Here is a 27,427-nt window from a genome sequence, read left to right as displayed (position 1 = left end):
TTATTAAAATTAAAAGCGCTTAAAATTTTAAAATTAAAATTAAAATTAAAATTAAAAAAATTTAAAATTAAAATTAAAATTAAATTAAAATTAAAATTAAAATTAAAATTAAAATTAAAATTAAAATTAAAATTAAAATTAAAATTAAAATTAAAATTAAAATTAAAATTAAAATTAAAATTAAAATTAAAATTAAAATTAAAATTAAAATTAAAATTAAAATTAAAATTAAAATTAAAATTAAAATTAAAATTAAAATTAAAATTAAAATTAAAATTAAAATTAAAATTAAAATTAAAATTAAAATTAAAATTAAAATTAAAATTAAAATTAAAATTAAAATTAAAATTAAAATTAAAATTAAAATTAAAATTAAAATTAAAATTAAAATTAAAATTAAAATTAAAATTAAAATTAAAATTAAAATTAAAATTAAAATTAAAATTAAAATTAAAATTAAAATTAAAATTAAAATTAAAATTAAAATTAAAATTAAAATTAAAATTAAAATTAAAATTAAAATTAAAATTAAAATTAAAATTAAAATTAAAATTAAAATAAAATTAAAATTAAAATTAAAATTAAAATTAAAATTAAAATTAAAATTAAAATTAAAATTAAATTAAATATTAAATAATAAAAAATAATAATATTTAAAAAATTAATTAAATTTAAAAAAAAAATAATAAAAATTTTCAAAGACCTTTCAAAGTCCCTCCTCTGCATTTTTTTAATGTCATGACAACGCGTAAATCTCATAAAACTGCCACTTGTAAATACAAAACGACTTTCAAATTATGATACAATTAAAAATACAGAAATTAAACTGCTCGTGTAATCATTTTTATTGCATTTCACTTCCCCCGTTTTGCCATTTATCTCTACAACGAGGTCTTCTGCTCTCATGTCATATCAAATGCAATACAAATTTAATTACTGGATTTAATTTCATTTTTATATCCTGATTTTTTTCCATTCTTTCTTTTTCTATTTCTCACATTTTTATTCCTTTTCCCTTAAATGAGGACAATTCCGCAACGCATCTACCGTGAAAAAGAAAGGGAAAGAAAAAAACTGTTTGCGAATAGATTAAAAAGTGTTTAGTCGACATTTAAATATTTAAACGAGCAATTTCTTTTTGATGAGAAATCATCTTCGTCTTATACACGAAAAAAAAAGTTATTTCCATAAATGAAAAAAAAGGAACGGAAATGTTTAACTGAGTATCTCTTTCATGAACTTTTTTCTCCTTTCTTGCGGCGTTAATTCCTTTTTTATGCTTCATTTTTATTATTGATGTCTTTTTGCCACTTTTGAGAAGAAGGAGAAAAATAAAAAAAAATCTGAAGTGATGAATAATTAATTTATGCTAAAAACTATTTTTTTTCTATATTGCCAAGAGATCCATTGCACTTATTATCGGTTCATTTGCATTCCTTTTTTGTGCAGAAATTTAATATTCATTTTTTTTTCAAGCTTCTTCTTCTTCACCATCATCGACTTGTTGTCGTTTCATATTAATTAAGAAACGCCAGCAAAAACTTTTTTTTTGCCTTTTCACGAGCCATTCAACTCCTTGTCTTCGTCGTTCGCTGTAAAACTCAATTTTTAATCAATTCGTGTTCGGTACGTGATTTGAATGTTGCTCGAATTTTTGACGGAGAGCAACAATGTCGAACGCATTTCGGCACGAATCTCATTTGAAATTGGTGACAGACAATTGATTCCCTTGAAAATCGGAGAAAATTGAAATTAATTGGACGTGCAAGCGAGACAAATGAGTCAAGCAGCCCGAAAATTCGTGAGAAAAACGTCATTTTTGTGTGAGTCATGTTACAAAATATTGTTAAATAAACAAAAAATGTGTGAAATGGAACACATATTTGGCTTATCTTGAGCTCGATGTTATCTTATCTGATGTTGCGTACGGCGTTACAGGTGTTTGTTGGTATTGGTTTGTCATTAAAAGTTTATAAAAAAAAATTTTTATTGAAATTTTGTTTGTTTTTCATTGAATTTTTGCAAATAAATGAAAATTTAAATTTTTTTTGTCGATTTTTGATGAATTTCAATGAAAAACCATTAAAATTAAGCCGTTTTATCATTTCCCACACATTGAAAAAATATGATAAATGCTGATAAAAAAACTGATAACGCAACTTTGGGTGAGGCAAACCGAGTGAGCAATCAGTTACACACTCAGTTATCGTTTAGCCGTCGTGACTGCGATTTAATTTTGTAAAAATTTCACGTGAAACCATACGGAAGAAGTGTGTCATCACCGAAAAAACAAATAAAAGTGAAGAAATTTAATTTTTCAATTTAAAAAACCTCCCGAACAAAAGGTTTTTTGCAAGTTTTTCGTGAAATAATCTTAATTGAATTACAAAAAAAGCAAGAAAAAGCACAAAAATGGCCCAAATGGGAAGAAGAGAAGGTGCAGAAAAATTAGTTAATCAAATTGCATGCATCAAATATACATTATTCTGCTTCAATGTCGTGTCGTGGGTAAGTAACCAAAAAAAAAAGTTTAAATTGAAAAATATTTTGCGGACGGTAGAAAATATGTTCCTGTTCAAAAAGAAAGAAAAAAAATTGAAAAGAAGAAAAATTAAACGGAAATATTTTTCTTTATCTAAAATTAAATCATAATTGAATTGCTGGCCAACGATTTTCTGTAATTTTTTTCTTTACTAATTTTTTGGTGAACAAATAGTTTTTCTCGTTCGTTGTAAGTTTTGAAAAGTGTTCGAATAAGTCGCGATGACGCACCTTGCTTGGTTTGGTGTCTGTTGAATAAAAAAGTTGTTATCTATTTAATTACAAAAAAAACATAGATAAGATGTGTCAATGCGGAGTGATAACAGAGCGCGCATATTTTTTTTGTTCGTGTAATTGTGTGAGTTTTTTTTTAATTATTTTAGTTGAAAAAACATGAATTAACGTGAAGAAGAAAATATTGTGAAATGAGTTAATTTGAGCATTTAAAATAGTTCATATTTAAAAAAAAAATAAAAAACGACAAATACCGTTTGAAAAAAAATGCAAAAAATAAGAAAATGTTAAAATAATATTAAAAAATTAAAATTTGAAAAAAAAAATATTTATGTCGCTAAAATAGCAATTTTTTTCAATATGTGAATGAAATTTTATTAAAAAATCATTAAAAAAATTGATAATAAGTAAGAAAAAAAATTATTTTTGCCTCTAAATAGAAAAAAAAAATTTCCTTACATTTTTTGAGCTACAAAAGATTTTTTTTTTCATTATTTAAAAATTAAAAAGTATTTTTAAAATTTAATAAAATTTAATTTAAAAAATTTAAATTACAACCAACTTTTAAATTTTATTAAAATAAATAAATAAATGGGAAATACAAAGATGCAAAAATTGAGATCCTGAGATCCAAAAATAAATTTATATTTTTTACCCCAAGATAATAAAAAATTCTACATTAATCCATTTTGTATTAATTAATTTAATTATTAATTTTATTTTAATTTAATTTTTATTTTAATTTTTATATCAAGATTTTAGAAATTTATTTTTATAAACCTGAGTAACAAAATTAAAATATTTTTTTTATTGAAAATTTTCTATAACCACCAGCTTAGTCATCATTATAGAAAAATTGCAAGCACTCTTCAATATAAAATAAGTTCTACAAAAAATTATTTTCTAGTCTTTAAGAGCTTCTTGTGTTGGCAAATTCCGCCCAACCTCCAACATTGAATTGATTTATTGAACAAACAAAAAAATGTGTCAATTATTTTGCTATCTTTTTTCTTTAACTCACACTCCACACGTTTTTTTTTCTACACAAAAATTGCCTTTTTTGTGTCTGTTCTTTTTTTTCACATTCCCATTTCCTCGCCCATCCACCTCAATTCCTCCAATGTCTCATATACTTTTCCATTTCTGTCATCATAATATTGTATATTTATATCGTCATGATCATCATCGCATCGCTGTAACGGCCAATTAGGACTTTTTTTCGCTCTACAATTTTCTTTCTGTTCATTTTTTTCCACGTAAAACGAAGGGAAATGTGTGCATGACGTTAACTGACAATATATTGTGAATGAATCATCACTAACTACGACACAGCAGACAAATAATAATAAAGGGACCACGTAATGAGGGTTATCAGTACAGAATTGTAGAAAAGGAAAAATAATTTCACACAGAAAGAAAAAAAAATATCACGAAAAATTGACATGTTTGGTTAAATGATGGAACTTTTTTTTGCTTTTGTGTACATTGCAACACGAAACGATTGAATTGTCATCATTAGTGGAGTTGACATTGAACGTATTCTTATTATTTATCTGCGACAATCGTGCAAAGACGAGAAATTATTATCGATTTTTGCGGTGAAAGAATTCGAAAGGGACCGTGGTTAATTTCCTGTTACAGAAAAAAAAAGAATATTGAAGAGAAACAAGAACAAGGAGATTCCCAGACAAAACATGCGAACAATTGAGAAACCGGTTATGATTTTTTTTCTGGGGCAGTTAGCAATAAATATGATTTGAATTTTTGGTAAAATTAGCTTGATCACTTTTTGTCTAAATTTTGATTATTTTTAAAAATTTTGTGTCATTTATTTACAATTTTTGAAAAATTTTTTTTTACAATTTTTTTGAAATAAAAAAAATAATTTGAAAAAATTTTAAATTTTATAAATTAATTTTTTTAAATTTTATTTACAAAAAAAAAAATGTTTTTTTTTATTTTACGTTTTTTAAGAATTTTTATATAATTTTTTAAACTAACATTTATTTTTTTTGTTATTTTAATTCAATTCAGTCCAGACAGACCAAAAATTGTTTAAAATTCTTTGAAATGGATTAAGTCATTTACAAAAAATCATCAAAAAATAAAATCGGTTATTGCTCTCAGACGTAAATTAAAACAGGTTTCTCATTCAAAATTACTTCATCATAATATTTTTTTGACAAATGCATTTCTTTTTCGTATTTCAATCGTATCACATTTAATAAAAATGAAGTTAATTTTAATAATTTTAATTATTTTTATTGATTCGGAATTAATTTTTGCTAAATTTGTGTCAGGTGAGAATTTATTTTTAAAAATTTTCCATTAAAAAATTTAATAAAAATTTTGTAGACAAGAAAGATGCAACAAAAGTTGATGTAAAAATACTAAAAGATGAAAATAACGTCACGTCACGCTTAATTAGCACTAAAACTAAGTATCACAACAGAAAACGAGATCGACTGGATATTCATCACCATTATCACTACCATCATCATTACTATCACCATCACTATTTCGAAGGACAATCTGAAATTGGGCTTGAAATGAACTCTCCTGTGACATCTCAAAAATGTTCTGATTCTGAAGAATGGAGTTCCGAATGCGATCGCGAGTGTGAAAATCAAGGATTTGTTCATCCAAACAACGAAATTGAAGAAAATTTCATATTTCGATCTGGAAAAAGCAATCGCTGCAGTCGAAAATTGTTAAAATCCTCAAAAAATGACAAAAATCGTAACAAAAATGATAAAATTGAATTTTCGTTATTTACTGAAACTCACGCTGGATGCATTTGTAAAAAAGGTTACGCACGTTATCGAGGCAAATGTATCAAAATGGAGCATTGTCCTTGTAGGTTCTTCAAATTTTCTAAAAAAAAAATATTAATTTTCACTAATTTTAATTTTTTAGTGCTAAATTGCAATCTTGACACTGAATTTTACGTTCCTTGCGCTCCCTGCCAAAAAACTTGCTTCAATTATCGCCATTATGACGTTCGTGACATGGAATGTGCTTGTGCTCCGGCTTGCGTTTGCAAATACGGACTCGTCAGATCTCCATTTGGTCAATGCATTCCCACCAGTTTTTGTAGTGCCTTCACGCCTGAACCGAATTCCAACTAAAAAATGCAACTAATAAAGAAAAATAAAATTTCATGTCATTTTTTTTGGTGTTGACAAGAGAAAATAGATTCAGGAACAAATAGAAGTGACATGCAATAAAAAGGAGTAAAAATGTTCAACTATAAAAGAAAATAAAGGAAGAGATGCTAAATTGATATCATAAAGAACTAAAGTGAAGAATGCGTGATTTGAATATTTTTCATCATCATCGTCAGTGTTTTCAGTGTTGAGATAAATGTAAAAAATAAAGAGTTTGATTCCATTTTACTGATATGACAGTCAATATATAGAAGAGTATGTGGATGGAGAGATCATTTATCTAAGTGTGTGCATCATCAAATAAAAATTCACATATAAAAGAATTTAAACATAGCCTACAAGTTAAAAAAAGTTCAAGAGCGCTTTTACAAAATTTTAAACTGTAGAAAACAAAATTTAAAATTTTCTAAATTTTTCAAAATGGCTGAAATAAAAAAAAATCGTAAAAATTTTGGTGGAAACAATTAAAATTAATAATTAAAAAATAATTAAAATTTGGTTTTACGGTCAAAAATTGTTTTGAAGTTTGCCAAAATATAAAAAAAATATATTAAAAAAATTTTTTTGCTCTTCAATTTTAAAACAAAATCTTTTGGAACAAAAACATCGAAAAAAATCGAATTTTTTAAAATAATTTTTTGTGAATAATTACAATCTTATGCCTTATGAAAATTGCTAAAATTTGACCAAAAGCGATTTTACAAAAATTTGAGTATCTTCAAGTAAACTTTTTATTTATAGATTATTCAAAAGTAGTCTTCTTTTACTCTTTTAATTCAAAAATATTTTCTTTTATTACAAAGTTTTGGTCTATATAATTTTTCTTCTAATTTTTTTTAATGTAACATTTTTGATGGAATTTTTATTCAATATATTTTTTTTAATTTGCCCAATTGGATTTTCCACTTTTGAAATGGAAGAAAAATTTCGAAAAAAATTGAAGCGACCTAAAAATAACAAAATAATTTTTAAAAATCTATAAAAAATTTATTTTAATAAAAAAATATAATTTTTGGGCTCTATTTAACCTACAAAAACGATATTTTTCTTCGAAAAACTTTTTTTTTAAATATAATAAAAAATGGAATTCAAACGATTCCTCTTTATACTATTATTGCCTTTGTAACTGCAAATATTGGAATAACTGACATGCAGAGTGATAACTTGACATTATTTCTGGTTGAATAAGAATTATTTTAAATTTTCCATGCTAAAGATTTTTTTAAAGGAGTGAAGAAACCTCAAATTTCATATGTAAAACATTTCTTGGAAACCGCGAACACGACATCAAAATGTTACAAAATGAAAATTCGTCATTTCCATCTCGATTTCCTCCGTTTTTTATGATTCAATTGTTCTCAAATTAAATTCTAACACACTGGCAAAAATTTTCCAAAAACGCAACACTCACTTTTTGATTATTAATTTTTCGTATATCACACATCCTGTTTATTGTCTGCCTTTTCCTATTATTTTCCGTTTATTACAACACACACACACACACACACGCAGACAATTTATGGATAAAATGTGTGAAGTTATTAAAATTTTAATTTGAAATAATTAAAATTTAAGCACGTGGCAGTTGTTTGATATTATGACAAACACGTCGTCGCTGCTGCTTCATTGTTGCCGCGATATTATTTTATATTTTACATTCATAACAAGTCGCTTCTTCTTCTTCCCTTTGCTGCCTCGGTGAAAAATTGATGTGCGACTATTACCCATATTACGTCGTCGTCGTGTATCAAGTTACAAGCCGCACAAGAAAAAAAATCTTGATTAAAACTTTATCACGGGAATTTATTTGAATAGACGAAGCGGGGATTGATGTTTGTTCTTCTGGCACGGCGATAAAGTCTCTCTGCATGACACGAGATGTGGGGGAAAATTTTGCAACAAAAAGTAAACATGAGAGGAACGATATGTTTGTCCTGGTTTTGTTTTACTTTTGACGAAAGAAAAAAAAATGTTGTTGTTACGATGGGAAGACGAGAAGGAAGGAAGTTGGGAAGTATCAAATTAGGAAAAGTTAAAAAGTTTTGTGTAAATTTAAATTTTTTTCCCTCTTTTTTCTCCGATTAATTGTTTGTCGTTCTAATTATTCCAGTGTCTCACAATAACAAAAGAAATCAAGGTAAGGAAAAAAAAACAATGAGAGAAATCTTTTTGTTTTTTTCCACGAAGATCTTTCATGTCATTCATTGACAGGCGGATTTTTTTGTTCACTTTTCATTCGTATCACGTTTCAAAGGAAAAAAAAGTTGCAAAAAACAGATTTAAATCCCCCGGTAATGAAATCAAATCAACAAAAAAATAAAACCTTATCCATTTTAATTAACTTACCGCAAGGAGAAAACAAAACAATGGCAAAAAAAACTTTCATCAATTAAAATCAATTTTATCCATTGAACGGACAATCGGATTTGGACCCTAATCAACCTCGAACGAACGGGCGTTTTTGTTGAAAATTTTAATCTCCTTCTCCGCAGTTAGTTGTTCTTGTCATCAGGATTTTCCTGGCAAGGGAAAAAGTTTGAATTTAAGGCTTTGAGGGATGAATTTAAAAATTGGAGAAAAAAATTAATTATAGAAATTAATTTAAGAGAAAAATTTGAGACCCCAAGATATAAATTTAGAACCTCAAGACTTCAAGAGATAAATTTAAGACCTCAAGAGATAAATTTAGAACCTCAAGTTAAAAGCTTGAGACCTCAAGAAATAAATTTGAGACCTCAAGAGATAAATTTGAAACTTCAAGGAATAAATTAAGAACCTCAAGAGATAAATTTAAGACCTCAAGAGATAAATTTGAGACCTCAAGAGATAAATTTAAGACCTCAAGAGATAAATTTAAGACCTCAAGAGATAAATTTGAGACCTCAAGAGATAAATTTGAGACCTCAAGAGATAATTTGAGACCTCAAGAGATAAATTTGAGACCTCAAGAGATAAATTTAAGACCTCAAACCCTTGAAACTTTTTTGTTCCTCTTTCATGAGTTAAATCCTCCTAATTTTAACTCACAGAGCAACAGTGGCCGCCGTATAAAAGTTAAACACTTTGGCCTGGATTAACTTTGTCATGTCCTGTGTCTCGTTTGTATTTCCTCGGACAGTTTTCAATCCCATGTTTTGTCGTCGTCAATCTCGTAAAACACAAACAGACGTCATGTGAAAAACCTCCCGCCACACGATGACGGCAATTCACTGAAATTGAATTGAATAGCTTGGGAAATCAGTTTGCGAGCTTTTTGTTCAGTCTGAATAAATCTTTTTAATTGGCATTTGTTGAACATTGAATACATTGCCATTCGAATGTGGTATGCTCGTGCTTGTATTACTAATATTCAATAAATAGACTTTGATGTTCTAAAATCACACACACACACACACACACACGTTTAATAGCTCTTTAGGGACAGCTTTGCAGGTGTTGACATTTGCTTTTGTGGAATGTACCCGGAACGAATATCGGAAAATAACCTCAAAAAGGAGATACAAACCATTAATGAATGGAAATGATTGAAGAAAACAAGTTAACAATACGTTTTGGTTTTTGCTACAAGCCACCAAAAAGCATTGTGATGAAATTTAATGGAGATGAACTGCGAAAATAGATTAAGATCGTTTAGTCAAAGGATGCAATTCAATAGCTTTTTGTATCGGAATCAATTTATTCGATATTGAGTAACCACAAACGTTATTCGTAAAAGTTTGCAAAAGAAGTAAAAACTTGATTGAAAGGATGGGAAATTTAATTAGATTTATCTCTAGGGGCTCAAAAATGACTAAATATTACAAATTAAATCTGAAAATTCACTTTTTGATTTTATTATAAGATTTTGAGATAATTTTAGAAAAAACTAGTGGACCCGTAATCTTCGTCCCACCAATGGACATTTTTTTTATCATCATAGAAATCAACAATATAACCTTTTTTGAGGCCCTGAGGTCTTGAAAATAAGGTCCTCAAACCTTTAAATGGACATTTTTAGAAATTTTTATTTTTAGGCTTGAAAATAAAATAAAATGGGGTCCTCAAACCTTTAAATTGAGATTTTTCAAAATTTTTAGTTTTACTTTTTTCAAAAAATAGGACAAAATTAAAAATGGATTTAAGATCATTTAAAATTTCAAAAATCTCCAACTTTAAAAAAAATTCAGGTTTGAGGAAAAATTTTTTTCAAGGGAAAATTTTCAAGACGCGAAATATGATTTTGAAAACAAAAATTAAAATGAAAATTTTTTATACATTTTTTTGAAAATGGCTTGAAAAATTAAAAATACAACAAAAAACGAAATTTTGATGAAATTTTTATTTTTTTTTGTTATTTTGGTAATAAAAATGTCCATGTAAAAGTTTGAGGGTTTTATTTTCAAGACCCCAGGTCCTTCTGAAAAGGTTTCTTTTTCAATTAATTTAATTATAGAACCAATTTGTTGATTTTTATGATGATGAAAAAAAAATTGGATATGTCATCAGATCATTTATCCATAACAAATGTCACTTTTTTTCTAAGAACGTTTTATTTTATTTTTATTTTTTTTAGCTAATCCTGACACTACAAAAAAAAATTAATTCAAGTCTCCAAAAAATAATTTCAAGAATTAAATAAAAGATTTTTGGTCCTCCGCTGGGAATTTTTGAATGTAATTTTTATCCTAATTCTAATCGCAGAATGCTTAAAAAATCATTTTTTTTGTTCCCTCTGAAAATGTTCATTCACTTTATTTTACATCAAAACTTTTGCTCGCTCATGTCTGGCCAATTTTCTTTTTAACTTTATTGCAACCCTTCGAAAAAGAACTCTTAAACTGTATTCTTCAATGAACTTACCATCCATGGCAAAAGTTTCCAAATGCAATTTTCTTGTTACGGTGGTTTGTCTGTTTCTCGTCTTCATTCCGTTTTAATGCAAAAAAGATGAACGCAACACGAACATCAAAAAAGCATCATTTTAATTCATCAATCCACAAATTTATTGGAATTTTTTATGGTTAATGCTCGTCTTGTCTCAAGCAGTGGTCTATGAAGCATTTGGAAAACCTAAATTTTCTTACCACACGACATGGCACACTCCTCGAAGCTATTTTTGCATCATCAAAATTTAATAATAAAAACTTGTGTCGTTTGGCGTCGTCGAAATGTTGCATGTAAGAACATACAGAGGATCACAACAAATGTTATCTCATCAAGAAAAATATTTTCACTCTAAATGGATTTTATGTTTTCATTTGGTTTTCATTCGTTCATTCACTTGTTCTCCTCCTACTTGTTGTTGCTTTGCTGCATGAAAGACGAAAAAACAGCAGAAATGCATTTTCTGAGCTTGCAAGATGCCTCCAATATGTTGACGATTGTAAGACAATGTACTCATAGCTCGGTTATTTACACTTGACGTTGTTGTTGATTTTTTTCTCGTTCAACAAATGAGACGAGAGGCGAAGTAAATGAAAAGAAAATATTCGAGAAATAATGATGTCGAATCAATTCAGGTGCAAAAACCGAATGAAAGGCTCGAGAATTGACAAATACTTGAACAGCACTTGACCTGCAACTTCACACAAATTGATCTCAATATTTTTTCTGTGCTCTTAAATGCACTTTCAATCGAAAAAGGGTGAATTTTACTGTCTTTAGGTCTTAAAATACGCCTAAAAAAATTTAATTTAGTTTTTCAAAAATTTAAATTTAATTTCATAAAACAAAATTTTTATCAAAAATGTTAAAAATACCTTTTTTCGACTCACAGAGCAACACTTGAAGTGCCATGCCGCTCTGTTCACGTCAAAAATAATGGAAATTCTGTGGTAATGTCATTACTTTTATGCATCATTGAAGCAAAAAAAGAGGACTTTACAAAACTTTTCGTTTATTATATTTATTTTAGCACGTTTCGCATGCGGCTCTCCTGACTAAATTAAATTTATGTTTGAGATTACAAAGATTGAAGCTAAAAAAAAAAATTGGATTTGGATTAAAAGCGCAACGATGTGTCTCATCTCGTCATACAGCAGAAAAAAAATCAATTAACATCTTTTACCTTTTTTCTCGTCTCGTCTTTGAGGTGCTCTCGGTGCTGCGCCCGTAATCTGATCAGTGTGAAATCCGTTTCGATTGAAAATTGATAGTAAAAAGAGTGATGAAATTGAACAAAAAGGGAGATGAAAAACTTTTTTTTTTGTGCGCAAAGTTGAGTAAAATAAATAAATTAGATTTTAGCCTTTTAGCTTTTAACCTTTCAAAAACACTTGATTGGAAAGTGCACTTTGTTATAGTTTGATCTTTCGTGCACTTTTGCAGTAAAAGCGTGTGAATCAAAAAGAATGAGATGAAAAGTTTTGCGTTTAAATTTATTGGTTTGAGGGATTTCGCGAATAATTGATTTTTTTGATCAAATATTTGAGAATTAAATCTTTTTAAGTTTTTATGACGGTTTGATTAACGAAAATTTTGATGTTGGAAATAATTTATAAGTTATAGAAACTATTTAATTGAAAAGAATCGAATTTTTGAACTTTTTCCCAATAAATTTATGGATTTTCAAAATTTATATTTGTAAGTTTAAAGTTTTTAACCAATGAATGGTTGATTGACTTAGTTCATTGAGTGTTGAAAATCTTCCTGAAAAATTATAATTTGTACATTTTTTGACTATATGCTGCATAGATTGTATCACATAGCGGCGAAGGTGTAATTTGCCATTTATTGAGGAGAAAATTACATCGCCCACAATTTGTCCTGAATCTGTTTAATTTCGTCCATATGTCCCTTGGTTGATCGAATTCTTTCAATGCAACAGTAAAATAAAAAATTAAAAATAAATAAAATTAAAAATGAATGAAATATTAAAATTTTTAAAAAATTAAAGTAAAATATTAAAATAAAATTAAATTAAAAAAATGAAAATAATTAAAAAAATTAAAATAAATTAAAAAAAAAAAAAATAAAAAAAAAAAAAAAAATAAAAATATATTTGAGAAAATTAAATTAAATTGATAAAAAATTATTTTTATATCTCAAAGTTTTTTTTTATTGCATTAGATTTAATTTTTTTTCTATCAATATTTTTTTTCAATCAATATCTTATTTTCATTCCAGACAAATTTCTCATTCAAATATCATCTCCATTAGCAACAAATCGAACTCAATTGACTAAAAATGTTTATTACATATGCCGCCCTTCTATTATCATCCCAAGAAAAAAAATTGAAGTGGAAACATATTGAATTGAAATATTCCTTTTCAATAAATATCTGATAAACATAGTTGAGTCTGTCTGCCTGAAATACAATAAAAAAATCAATCTTTTAACAATTTTAATATTACAGCAAAAGATTATCGTCATCATAATCTCGGTGTCTGTCTGTCTATTTTTGTCCCATTTTTTTCCTACAAAATTTATGTACATTTTGTGCGATTTCCGTTCAGAAAATATTTTTTCTTGCGAAGGAAACGAGATAAAAGATAACGGGACATTTTCTTGGATATTATTATTAATGTCTCTCGGATCCGAATTTCGATTGAGACGCAGGGACCAGGAAATTTGTATAAATGTGATTTGAATGTTCTCTAACGCAAATTGCTTTTGTCACAGAGAGAGGCAGAGATAATTTGTATAGATTGGTTACGAAAGGTACAACAACAACAACTTCGAGGCGTCGCCAAATGAAACATGACCGGAAATTAAACATTTTTTCTCCTTCTCTCGTTCGGTGTCGACACAACGAGCCACGAGGCAAGATGTAAATGCGAAAATTTTGTTTCCTCTTGAGATTAAGGAACCTCACTTAAAAACAGGAAAGACACTTAACTACTTTTGATTTATGTTCTGTAACCGGACACTTTATCTTCCTACTCGTGTAAAATAGTTCAAGCACTCTCGAGTCACATTTAATATTTTTGTTCATTTTTTTTTTGTTATATTACATTATTTTTCTGTGAGTGGCACAGAAACTTGAGCGAGTTAGTTAGCTAGTTTAGTTGCCGAAGAAAGAACGACGACGACACAAAATTAACGATATCATTAACGATAAAGTTTGTTTCCCTTTTTTCGCAAAATGCATGATGATAAAATTATTATTATATGTGCAACAACCAAGTCGGTCGTTTAACTTTAACACTCGAGAAAATTTCTTGTCTGGCAAAACTTTTTTGCTGTACGAAATATTTGCAGACATTTTTTATTTTCGAGCAGAGAAATTCACCAAAAATGAGAAAATAAAGAAAAAAATAAATAATAAATTTTAAAAAATATTTACACAAGACACACAAAGTTGCGTCGTCGTCGTCGTCGTTGCCGTCACACATAAAACAATTTCCGACTTTCCACCATAAATTTCCCAGATAAAGTTGCATTAAAGTGACAATTTTCATCTTAAAGTTGTTTGTTTCGTGTTACATGCAAGTGTTGCATGCCCTGCACTTCTCGGAGACATGCTGTTGATATGGATGTACCTTGGCTACGAGTTTCGGTTACACACAATCCGAGAGCTAAGCCAAGATAAAGCCGCACAGTTGCTCATGCATGTTGATAAATAAATAAAATATGAATATTTTACCAGATGAGTGATGATGCCAAAAAGTTTTTGCTTGGCCAATTACGGTTTGAGGTAAATATTTATAGATTTATTGTTTATTCATTGATGTGGGTTTGAATTTTTCACTTCTGACAGAGAATATTTTCGGTGAAATGCATTTTGAGTTGAAATTTTATTATTTTTTTATTAAAAAATTATGCATTTTTTTTTTCTTGTCTTGAAAAAAAATTATTTGAAAATAATTTGACAAAATTTTTACATTTTAAAAAATTAATTTGGTTCTTGGAAAATAAATAATTTTTTATTTTGTGAATTTTGATGGATAAGAACCTAAAGTTTTTTTTTTAAAATTTAATTAAATAAAAAAATAAAATAAATAAATAAATAAATAAAATATTTTATATTTGAATATTTTATATTTTATTTTAGTGAATAGCTTAAATTAATTAAAAATCAAAAATGTTTTAAATTAAATATTTTTTTTTAAAAATATTAATTTGATTTTCTTGAAATTTTATTGTTGAAAAATCATTTTGAATTGACTCAAAAGAGATTTAGCACGAATTTTCCTAAAATTAAAAATTTTTAATCAAATAAAAAGTAATTTCTAATTAATTTTCTTCATTTTCACGCCTTCTCTTTAACTCTTTTAAATACATTTTAATTAAAATTAATAAACACTTGTCAAGTTTGGCTCCCAACCCGTTAGAAGCAATATTTTTTGTTGAATTCAATATAAATTTGGTTTTTTTTTTTTTTTGTCGCTCATTCGCTAAGCTGCCAACATGCAAAAAGAAAGCGACAAACTGAATCCAACTCAATAAAAATAATTAGAATTCTAACCCTTTTCTATAAAAGTAATACGAAAATGACCAATTTACAAGATGATACCCTCCGTTCCTACTTTTCAATACACTCAATCCCTCCTCCTTTTTCTCGAAAAGGAAAAGGCAAAAAAACTTCGAAGAGAAAGTGCAATAAAACGATAATAAATTCACAATTGTGACAAAATTAATACTATTTGTCTCTTGATGATTTGTACCAAAGTCCCACCCAAGTCGATTCGATCCCTTTTTCTGCCGATAAAATTTTAGTAGCCAGTTAGTGAAATAAAAAAAAAAAAGTACAAATCCACTATAAATTTCGTGCAACGAAGAGGTGGAAAGTGTATCATTATTTCAAACGAAAAATCGAACGGAGAAAGGGAACGTTTATATTACAATTTTATTAGAACTCTTCATCATTTTCAAAGAAAAGACCTGTGATCTAAGTTTTTTTTTGTGAAATACGAGAATTTTTTTTATTATTTATTTTTACCTATATGTCCAATGAAACTGGAGAGATGCAATAAAAAAGGGAAACGATAATCGTTTCATGTGACACCCATAATCTATTCCTGATCAAGCAAGTAACGGCAAAGAACGGAGAAATGTCATTGGTAACCCTTTGTGATTTACAGTTTTCTTTTGCTTTTTTTTCATCATGCAGGGAAAAATGATATTTTATACCTTAAAGCAAAGTACCTGAACGCCATAAAATTACGTTGTTTACCGCGTTTCGATAAAAATGTGCGATATTTTGAAAGTTATGTAGTTAGAAATTTTAAAATATCTACTGGGATGAAAATTAAAAATGTGCACTGGGTCTTAAGTTTTACTCAAGTTTTAACTAATTAAAAAAATTAGTCAAAAAATTATTTTTTAAAATTTTATCACATATCGTCAAAATTTGTAAAATTATTGAAAATAATTAAAAAAATCATATAGGTAAAAAATTAAAATGTGTACTGGGGTAAAATTTTGAATTTGTACTGGGTAAAAATTTATTCTACGATTTATGAAGGATTCGTAAATGAAGGATCGGAAATGCATTTAAACATATAAAAAAAATAAAAATTTGCTTAGAAATTTTAAAATGTGCATTGGGATGTAAATTTGAATTATTAAATGGGTCAAAGATTAATTGAATTAAAAACTTAAAATTTGCATTGGGGCAGAAATTGTATAAAAATTTACTAAGGTCAAAATCTAAAATTTACCCTGGGTCTAAAATTAAGAAAATTTAAAAAAAAAATCAAAATATATTCTGGGTCACGTGGTTTAAAATAAAAATACGGTTTTATCATTGGTCGTTCTTCTTACGCAAATATTTTAGAATTTTTACTATTCGATGTGAAAAATGTGATAAAAAAGCGTCGAGTAAACTGAGTAAAAGCACTGACAACTTGCTAAACGGAGTAAAAATAGACAGACAGTCAGACAAATATTTTACTCACTTCTCAAAAATTTTATTGTTCTTTTACATTCCTCTGCTCGGCTGCTGGCCTCCATTGAACAATAAACATAAATTTAAACAATTGCACTAGTTCTTATTTCTTTTTTTTCTGCTATCTTCATGCATGAGTGTGTGTGTGATTGTTAGTTGAGTTGCATGATGCCCGTTTTCTCCACTATATTAAGTTATCTTTTCGAATTTAACTACTTTACTTTTTAGTTTGCTGCAATAAAAGCTGTTGCTGGTAGTACACAGACACACACAGCAAATTTAGTTTGATTTGAAAAGAAGAGAAACAATTTCCTGGTTTAGCACCATTCTTCTCATCATCCAGCATGCATCCACACAGCAGCAGCAGCAGCACCAGTCACCCAACCAGCATGAAAGAATAGAGAAGAAAATTTTTTAACAACGTAACAAGTTTTCTGTTGCTTTGGCATGTGAATGCACACAGGTTGTAATCCCCTGCGAATAGCTTGAGCTTGAGTGCGAGTCGGTGTGTGTGTAACAAAGGCAAACAGACACATTTAAGACAGATATGTGAATAGTTTGTGAGCGTTTTTTTTGTGCCTGCTACTTGCTTGTTAGACGTGATCATCTCTCTTATGTTCTGTGACCGGGTACGAGAGATTTTTAGGTCGAGCAACACAAAAAAAATGTTACAAAAGTTTTCGATTGACTTGAAGTATTCCGTTCAATATGCGATACATGGAAGGGCATTAGTGCAAAAGTTTTGGAAATGCAAACAGTGCACACACATATGAAATGTCAGACATTGAGATAGACAATGGTAATTCCAATTTATGTGGATGAATGAAAAAAAAGAGAAAATTTTAGAAAAAAAGTTTCTGCTTTAAAGCTGAAGTTAGCGTATTTTTCAATAAATTTGTTTTTTTTTTTAATGATTTTTTTTCATTTAACTAATTAATTTTTAAAGTAAATTAATTTTTTAATTTAAATTCTTAATTCGAAAATTTAATAAAATTCTCAATTTAATAAAATCTTAGAAATTTTTCAAGTATGAAAAATATAAAACTTTATATTTTTTTAGACAAAATTGAGTATAAAAATTTAAAATGATTTTTTTTTATAATTTTAAAACATTTTAATTTTTTTCTGAAAAATTCAAAATTTTTCACATTTTGTTCTAACTTAAAATGAATCCTTATTTGTCAGATTTTCATCTAAGTAAAATATAGATAAAATTTTATTTAAAAAAAATTATTTTTAAAAATTATTTTAATTTTTATAATAATTTTAAAATTTGTATATTAAAAGGTCAAAAAATTTTTTAAAAATCTTTTTGAGTCGATTTGATCATTTTTGGATTAAATTATAAAGTTATCAGATATTTTGGAGTTTTTTGTACTTTCAAAGCATAAACATATTTTTTTTTATGAAAATCTCTTTAAAAAAACTACAAAATTGCTCTAATAAGATGTCACGACACCATTTCATTGCATTCCATTACTTCTTATAACCTCCATATAATAATTTTTAATTAACTTTCAACGAGTCACATTACATACTTTTTTAATTATCTCGCAGTATAAACATCAACAAACTACTTGCAGCTAAGAAACTGTTGGTGCCCTCCTCGCATTTTACGACACAAAATTGCATTTCCATCATAAAATTAATGTCAAGACGGAGTAAAATTGTGGCAATAACTAATAAAAATATAAAATAACTGATTAAAAACATAAAGTTCCTCGCTTCGTCTCGATCTTCTTCTTCTTCTTTTTTACAATCAAATATCTTCGTAAAAATTTTTTAATGGAATTTTTTCCTTTTTGTGCACAAAGTTAATATCCTGTAATAATATTGTGTTTGTACATATGAGTAATAAATCGTAATAAAATGCAGACAAAATGACGTGAATGCCGTCGTAGAAGGATCCCTTGGAAGTTCCACATTAATTTTAAAAGGCACCATAAACAGAATAAAATTTTATTTTTACACAAAAATATATAAAGAAATTTATATAGTTTGTTGTAAAATATACAATTTAATGAAAAGATGGAGAGAAAGAGAGGAGACACAAAACCATATTCACTTAATGAAAATTTTCATTAAGAGAACATCATTGCATCATACAATAAAAGTGTGTTTGCCTTTTTCCTTTTTTGCCACACATAAACTACTACTGCTGAACTTTTATCGTCGCACTCTCTCTCTTCTACGTAATATTTTTCCATAATAAATATTTTTATTACTCGGATATTTGTAGCAACCGCACGACCGATGAACGAACTAGACAAAGAAAAGCTGTCAAGTCAAGCCTCTATATTGGTTTTACATTCTTTATACATTTTTTTTGCTGTTCGGCAAGACATTTATTACAAAATGAAAGTTTAGAGGCAAAAGGGTAACTTTTGAACTCCCTTCGTTTTTTTTCTACACAACAAGGACGACGACGACGAAGAAGATGACAATGGATTGGAAATGGATGCGAACACTTTATTTTTACGATTTCTCATAATTTTTTGATCCGTTTTATAACCAAACATTGCGTTAAATGTATTAGAGATCGCATGATGAAGGTTGGATTAATTTTTTTAAAAGGGAAGTTTTCGGTGCGACAAACAGCTGTGACACTTATTAGCACCTTATATATGGAGACGATTACTTGGGTCGGTGTTGCGTGCGGATGCTAAAAGAGGTTAGACGACTTTTGGGAAGAAAATTGAAAAATAATTCAATTATAGAAATATTTGATGGCATTAAATTTTGATGGGAAATTGATCGATAGTAAAAGTTTTGGTCGTTATAAGCGAATTATGGAGGAAAAAAATGAAATTTTGGTTATCGAATGTATTGCAGAGTAAATTTTTTTAAACTTAAAATTTTTTAAAATTTAATTCGAAGAAATGAGAACATAATAATGATTTTTTTTAACTCCACTACTCGTGGGGGAGGAGTCCTGATTCCTCAAAAAATTCCTCCTAACTCGTCCGACGTCATCTACAATCAACATGCTCATTACATCACAGAAGTTAATATGCCCTATGTTTCTTGTAAGTTTCTGCCGCCTTTAATCCAATCGACCGTTTTTTTTTTGATGTCTCAACACTCAACATTTTTGAATTCACATACTTTGACCTGCACAATGCCAATTATGACGCAATCAAAGTCATCAAACCGTTTTTTGTTCCTCTTTAAACTTTTATAAGAGATTTTTAAATTTTCTTTAAAAATATTTTCAATTTTTGAATTTTTTTGTAACATACGAAACAAAAGCAAGTCGAATAAACATTTTTTTTGAATTCTTTGGCACAACAAACCATTTACTTTCCAATCCTCAGACTTTGATCATCTCCGTCGACTGCCTAAGATGAGTTGTTCTGACATCAATATTACTCAAGAAATTGTTCTGCAAGGTATCAAGAAGCTAGATAAGAATAAATCCGCTGGACCTGACGATATACCTCCGATTTTCTTAATTGAAACTGCTGATGCAATATCTGTGCCTATCTATCGGCTCTTTAAGGCCTCATTAGCAACGGGCTGTATGCCTAATTTTTGGAAACTTTCATTTTTGAGTCCGATGAAATTCTTTTTATTGAATTATTTCAACTTTGTTAAAACTTGAATGCATTGGAATGAGTGATAATCTGCTTAAATGGCTAGCATAAAAAGGGTTCGTTATTTTGAAATTATTTTAAAAAATTTTGAAATTGAAAGTTATTTTGGTGAAAATTTCAAATGCTGCGTCATTAGCTTCTATTCATGACTATCAAAATCTGGAACTTTGAAGAGTGAATTCGAAAAACTAATTTTTTATAAATGAAACTGAATTTGGATCTAAAATGATAGCGAATAAACTTTTTTTTTACTACTTCTAGAAATCTTTTTGAAGTTAAAAATAGACTTGATATGAGCTCATAAACAAAATTAAAGCTCAAAGTTGATTGCCTCGTCGTTCTTTCCCATGTCGCGCCGTCTTTCTTCCCACACATTTTATCGATTTGACTTGTTTCACTTTTCATTAATGAATGACTGAACGCGATATCAAAACACTGAATGAGCAAAATTGATAGATTTCACTTTTCAGAACTTTTTCTTTTTATATTCCGCTGAATCATCAGGAGTAACAACAACAACAATGAAAAAAACAAAACAGAACAAGAAAATGACTGCGAGCCCTATTTCTATAAAATAAAACAAAAAAAAAATGTTGCTGTTCAATAATATGCAATGTTAGATGTCAATAGCATCTTCTTCGTTTCTCTCTTTCTGTTTCTTCAATATTTGAGCGAAATGACACCACCACACAAAGCAACATGAAATTGGAGACGATGTCGATTGAACTAGGCTTGACTTGTTTATTTACTGTCCAAAAAGTCTGGTTTTTTCGCTGTTTCTGACAAAAATTGACGAGCATCCTAGCGAAATGCCGACATGTATTATGAATATAACTAAAACTCTCGGAGTTTGTGTATGATGTTGTTTTGTTATTGAAACAAAAACTTTGACTAGATTGAAAAACTTTTTATCTATTCCATTGTTTTGTGCTGCCTGCCTCGTGTGTTCATGTGCCATAAACTGAATATTTTACGATAGATCTATTACAATACATTCCATCAATGAAATGAGTCCGATGTACTTTTTCCTCTCTGCTTCGGAAAAGAAATCGCTGTAAGACATGTTTTTCTGTTTGCTTGGATTTTTATTGTGGATTTGTGACGTTAATGTTATGATTTAGACAAGTTTGTATCATCTCTGCTCAAATATTTTTTTTTTGTTTACCACACAAGGGACTAAAACACGTATAAATTGGAAATGTTCGTGTGTGTTTGATTTGTTTTTTCGTTATTGACTGGTGAATACGAAATTGATATCATTCGTTTGACCTGAAGCACACTTTTTTTTTATCCGAAATTTGAATTTTTCGAGGTTTCAATTAAATTTTGCGATTCGCAGTAAAGCACACTTAATTCACTAAAACCAGGCAGCTTTCAAACAGAAAGCAATTTCTTCCGGGGATTAAAAATAAGCTTAATGAAGAGCACGATACTTTCTAGTCATTCTCAAACGTGCGTTACAGGATGAAAAAAAATATGCAAAACTCATCATCGTGCCAATCTATGACCAATCAAACGTGAAATAGATTGGATATTGTTCTTTCTTTATTTTGCATTTTTCTCTTTTTCTCTATTAACTTCCCATATATATCGGTAGAGATAGGAAAAAAATGGAAAAAGAGGGAAACAGGTGAATTACATCACGGAATCACGTTGATACGGCGATGGAGATGATACTAATAAAAAGTCTAGTTTTTAGTGCGTGTCTAGCTAAGCACGTGATCGATTTTTACTGCATTACAAAAGAACTTAGATTAAAAAAATGAGTGGTTGTGTACTTTTGTCTGTCACGTGTCATGGAGGAGTATGAAAATGAGATTTTTTTTTCAAAATCTTGTTAAATATCTAATTGAACTTGAAATTCAAAATTTATAAAGTTTTATGAATGCTTATTAAGAAATTTGATAAAAATTTTTAATTAGGTTATTTTAAATATTAAAAAAAAATTAAATTGAAAAGTTTGCAAAAACGAAAAATTAAAACGCGTGAAAAATCGAAAGCTCAGTGGTTCAAAGTATGAACCATTCTAAGTCGTTTACGATTCTACAGTATGAAGCTCAATAGGACTCCTTGAATGACATTTTTCCACTAAGCTCTAAGTATTGTTCTGAGAATCTTAGGTTCAAAGGAATTTCTGCACGTTATAGACAGTACTTGGCCTTGGTATGTTGAAGAATGTTGTCCCATTCGGATCAATTTTGGGCTACAGCTGTCCAATTTCTCTTGAATTTCTCACATTTAGCGCCCTCAGATCGGCTTGAACACAATCGATCCATCTTGCTTTTGGTCGCGCAACACCTCGAGGGCACTCTTTATCGTTTCGGAACAGCGTAGCAGGGGTCGGGATTCATTCGTGCCAAATGACATGCCTTTCTCAGTCGATTGACCTTGACGATCGCAACGATGTTTGCTTCCCCATATTCGCGCTCAACTTCAAAGTTGTATCTACGTCTCCATCTATTGTTCTCTTGCTTGGCGCCCAACATAGTGTGAAGCATCTTGCGTTCGAACTATTGTAGCTGGTTTTCGTTGCTCTTGGAGGTAGGCCAGGACTCCGATCTGTATAGTGCCTAATTAGCGTTTTGTAGATCGCAAACTTGGTGTCTCTTGTCAGAATCCCATGGTATTTTTGGTTTTCATGTTTCGACGAAGATCAACGTCGAGATTTTGAGGTTAGAATTTAATTTTTCTGAAAAACAAATTTTTAAAATCATTTAAAATCCGATAAAGTTGATAAAATTTTCCTCAAGACGACAAAATTTCTACTTCTCTGTTTTCTTATCGTTCACTTATTTCACTTGCTTCCTTATTCGATCCTTATTGTAATCATCTCCCCGTTATATCTAATAGAAATTTCTTTGAAAATCCCTCTTTTTCACAGTCTTTGAACAATCGAAATTTTCTTAAATAAATTAACTTTTACTTTAATAATCCGACTTGTCATTGGATGCTCCTTCCTGAAATCTCCACAATTGTATTAAATATTCATCCATCTCATTTCTTGAGAAGAGCTCTTGTTGTCCTTTGAAGATATTAAATAATACTTACCTCGCTTTATATTAAAAAAGCGTCCGCTCAAGCATTACTCCAATCAGAATAATTGCCCTCTCATTCATTCCCTCTCCTCGCTTCTCTTCTTTCCTGCGATGATTGAATAATATTAATGGACTGACATTTGCGAAAAAAAATACCTGAAATCTTTTGTACCTAGCACCGACACACTTGTGTGCATCAATCAAAAGACTTTTCCTAAAGTAGTGATTGAATGACTTGCCTTTCAGCTTTTCCTCGGCAGTGTTCTGTGTGCGCCGCCGGAATAAATCTCCCGCAATGACATTGCAAATATTTCTCGATGAATTGACATTCAATTCCCATTATTTCTCGTTCATTCATTCACTTTTCTTTCGTTTCTTCCGTTATTGGTGGAGTCGTCGTCGTCGTCATTACAGGACACATACATGTGTAAGTAATTTGATGATGAATAGAAGCTCGAGCTTTTCTTTTATTTTTTTTTTCATGCGTATTAAACGCATGGACGTGACTACCGGCGCTATTGAATTACGGCAAAACTGGCATTTAATGTTTTTAATTGATCCGAAATTTGATTTTCACCCCGAATCGCGTTCGTTATGCTCTGCGAAATGAAAATAAATCGGAATTTGAGACGAAATGGAGCGTGATTGAGAGTACCTACGATGGTGAAACACTAGAGAAAACACAAAAACAGGATATTGCCTGCTATTAATTCTAATATAATATTGAATTTACTTTCATTTCACTTATTTATGCGTTCAATCTGTATTTATTTTCACATGAAATCAAATGCTGCGCTCTCGGGGCAGCACGTTGCTGCCTGTCAATACGAATAAAAAGTATATTGACGTGTTATTTATTTACAAATGGCTTCGAAATCTAAAAGCATTTCACTTATCGACGACTTTTTTTTTATTAAAATTAATTTGTGCCTTTTTTAGTTTTTTTTCCCTCTTCATGGAAATCAAGTGAAAACCTTTGAAAGGCAAATTCAATTAACATCGACGCAATTTTATTGACTCTTAATCACTTTTTAAATTTATTCATTGGATTTTTTTTTTCGCAGCTCTTTGGCTTCGGATTGTTCTTGTTGACGGTGTACATGCGCGCCGAGCCCGGTTTCGAGGAATGGGTTCGCATGTTGAATATTTGGATCTACTACCTGGGCGTGTATTTCTTGATTTTTGCCGGAGTTATCATCATGATCTCCGCTTTCCTGGGATGCTGTGTGGCACTGACGGAGCACAAATTGGGATTGACTGTGGTAAGTAAATATTTTATTTTTTGATCTATAAACGAAATTCCAAGTAGTGAATTTGTTGAGAAGAAATGGAGAAAATAACATCGGAAATTGTTTTATTTAATATCCGGTTGGTTGACAATCGCAAAATTTTATAAGTAAATAAATGATGTTGTCGCAGGAGATTGGAAGAAATTTGATGTTGAAAATGTGTTTTTGAACATAAAACGTAAAAAAGCAATTTTGAGAGCTTTGATTGATTTTTAATAATTTATTGACGTTAAATTATTAAAAATGTACATTAAATGTCATTATGATTTAAATATTTATTTATGACATTTTTTGTTCAAGAAAATTTTCTGTTAAAAATTTTAAATTTCAATCTCATGAAGAACATTTTTCAATATTTTATCGAAAAAACGGTCTATAAATTTGAAGTTTTAAATTAATTATTTTTTATAGAAAATCAGAAGTTTGTTTTAGTGAAAGTATCGTTAATTTTATTTTTGTTTCAAAATATTTCGTTGACATTTTTTTCAGAATTTTTAAAAATAGCGAAAAATTTGAACCCTTATTTAACGGTTTTTAGTGCAATTTAAAAAAAATAATGATTTTACAAACTTCAATATTTTAAGATCAATTTTAAAATTAATATTTTTATAAATTTGCGTATTTTTGTGAATTTTTAAAAAGTGCAAAAATTTTGAAACCTTGTTTTATACTTTTTAGTGCGATTTTTCAAAAATTATTGCAATAATTTTTTTGACCTTTAAAATGAGGCTTTTGGCCATAAAAATTGCTTTATCCGAAAAATATGACAAAATTTTCCCATGAATAAAAATCAAAACCTTACAAATGCACAAAAAAAAAGGAGATGAAAATGTTATTTTCCTGTCGACCCAAAGTTAAACTCAAGGTTGTGTCGAAAAATATTTATTTGCCCAAGCAACGATTCACCAAAGAGAAAGAACCAAGAAAAAAAGAAAGAAATTTAAAAAATTATTCTAGTACTTTGGCACAATTTACATGTAAAATGTTTGCCAAAAGACAAATCCGAAAAGGAGAACGTTGTTGTGTGCGAATGTAATTTTTTCAGCAAATATCTGATGTAAACAGTTTAGAATACAAAACATAAATGTATATATTTTTAGTTTATTATTATTCTTCTTGCTATTTGCTATATTATAATGTAAAAGCAAGCTAAGATTATAAAATTATATAAAAGGGATATAACGTTAGAGAGGCAAATCTTTTTGCGTCGTTACTGCAAAACTTTTTGAATGTTGGTCCTTTCTAACCACATGTCTTCGTAGCATCGTTGTCTCGTAATCGAATAAGGAGAAAAATAAAATAAAAATACAAAAGAAACATAGATAAATGTTCCAAAATGCCTGTAAACCTTATTTTCATATCTCTTTTTTTGATATTCTTGTCGCTAGTAAACTCGACTCCAATTCAAAACCAAAGATGGTACAAAAGTCTTTCGAAAAAGGGTTAAATACACGCGTCGTCGTACGTGTACGAAGAAAGTTTTCGAGACACGAGGGGAAGACAACGACAACAACGACCGGGAGGTAAAAGAAAACATTTTATTTTGTGTCACACAAATAAAAATAACATTTAACACACAAACAAAATAGGCAAACAAACACATTTCTCCTGTATGTTGTATGTAAGTTGATGATGATGCAATCAAAAGTTATTCGAAAATAAATTCCTCTGGCTTATTTAGCATAACAATTAAAGTAATAACTGTCTGCTATACTTTCGTGACATGTAATGAGTCCCATGTGTGTGTGTGTGTGACTCTAATTTTAACGTAATTACGCCGTTTAATCCACGAAAATGGATTGTTTTTGTATCAAATACCGTTTGAGGGAGTCTCCTAAATATTAATTAGACACAAATTTGTAACATTAAAAGTCACGAGACGATAAGATAACGTCAACTGATAATGTAACGAGCACGCTAGAATTTACATTTTAAAACATTAAATTCGTTTCAATAAAATTTTGTAAAATGTTAATTTTTGAGAGGAAATTTCTTTATAAAACGACGTAAAATTGATATTTTAATTAATAAAAGCTACCTGCTTTCAAGTGAGATTTTTTTACATGAGGAGAAAAATTTTAAATAAAAATATATAGAAAATTGAAGCAAAAGAGAGAAAATCTAAACTTATAAACATATTATTTTATACGAGATTTTCTACGTGCCGTTAGATAATTTGGAATTAATGTTTCAGACATGATAATTTTCCTGTTCTTATGGTTTTCTTCTTTTTCTCTCGTTTTGTATATCGTGTGTGAATGTGTGCTAAACTTTATTTAATACTGTTGCAAATGATAGGATATGCTTTGTGTGTAGCAAAGAGATTTGGGAATTAAATGTATCGTTAACATTGCTTATTGTATCGAGACTTGTTAAATTTTCAAAGAAAATGTTGTCCTACTTTTGTGAATTTTAAGAATTCGAAAAGACGTCCAGAAAATTCAAGAATATTTAAAATTAAAATATTTTTTTTTTATTTTTGGCAACCCTGGATGTTAATTTTTTTTTGTAAATTCACTCAAATCTTTAAATTTTGTCATTTCTTCATTTTTGTTAAAATTTACTAAAGTCCATTAAAATTTTATGAATTTGAAAATATCAGGGTTGCCACTTTATATAAAAAAATGGTTTAATAATGAAAAATGGCAACCCTGGACTCTAATTTTTTGTCGTTTTTCAGAAATTATTTCACAATCATATTTTTAAAACTTTTTGTTTGTTTTCAGATTGAAACTGAATTTTTAAATTTTTTAACAAGTC

General features: G+C 28.6%; 1 protein-coding gene across 1 annotated transcript in view; it reads left to right on the top strand.

Annotated features, from left to right (window-relative positions):
- Positions 1-2,221: 2,221 nt before the first annotated feature.
- The window catches only part of LOC134837020 (tetraspanin-2A), a 38,139-nt gene continuing 12,933 nt past the window's right edge, over positions 2,222-27,427 (top strand). Inside the window, exons 1-2 of the mRNA XM_063852328.1 lie at positions 2,222-2,508; positions 24,443-24,640. Coding sequence (XP_063708398.1) covers positions 2,413-2,508; positions 24,443-24,640 — 294 coding nt within the window. The 5' untranslated portion in view covers positions 2,222-2,412. The remainder of the gene's footprint in view (positions 2,509-24,442; positions 24,641-27,427) is intronic.

The sequence above is a fragment of the Culicoides brevitarsis genome, chromosome 1 (assembly GCF_036172545.1).
Source record: "Culicoides brevitarsis isolate CSIRO-B50_1 chromosome 1, AGI_CSIRO_Cbre_v1, whole genome shotgun sequence".
Classification (NCBI taxonomy): Eukaryota; Metazoa; Arthropoda; class Insecta; order Diptera; family Ceratopogonidae; genus Culicoides; species Culicoides brevitarsis.
Note: the sequence above shows the minus strand (reverse complement) of the source record. Positions and strands in the feature narration are given on the sequence as shown.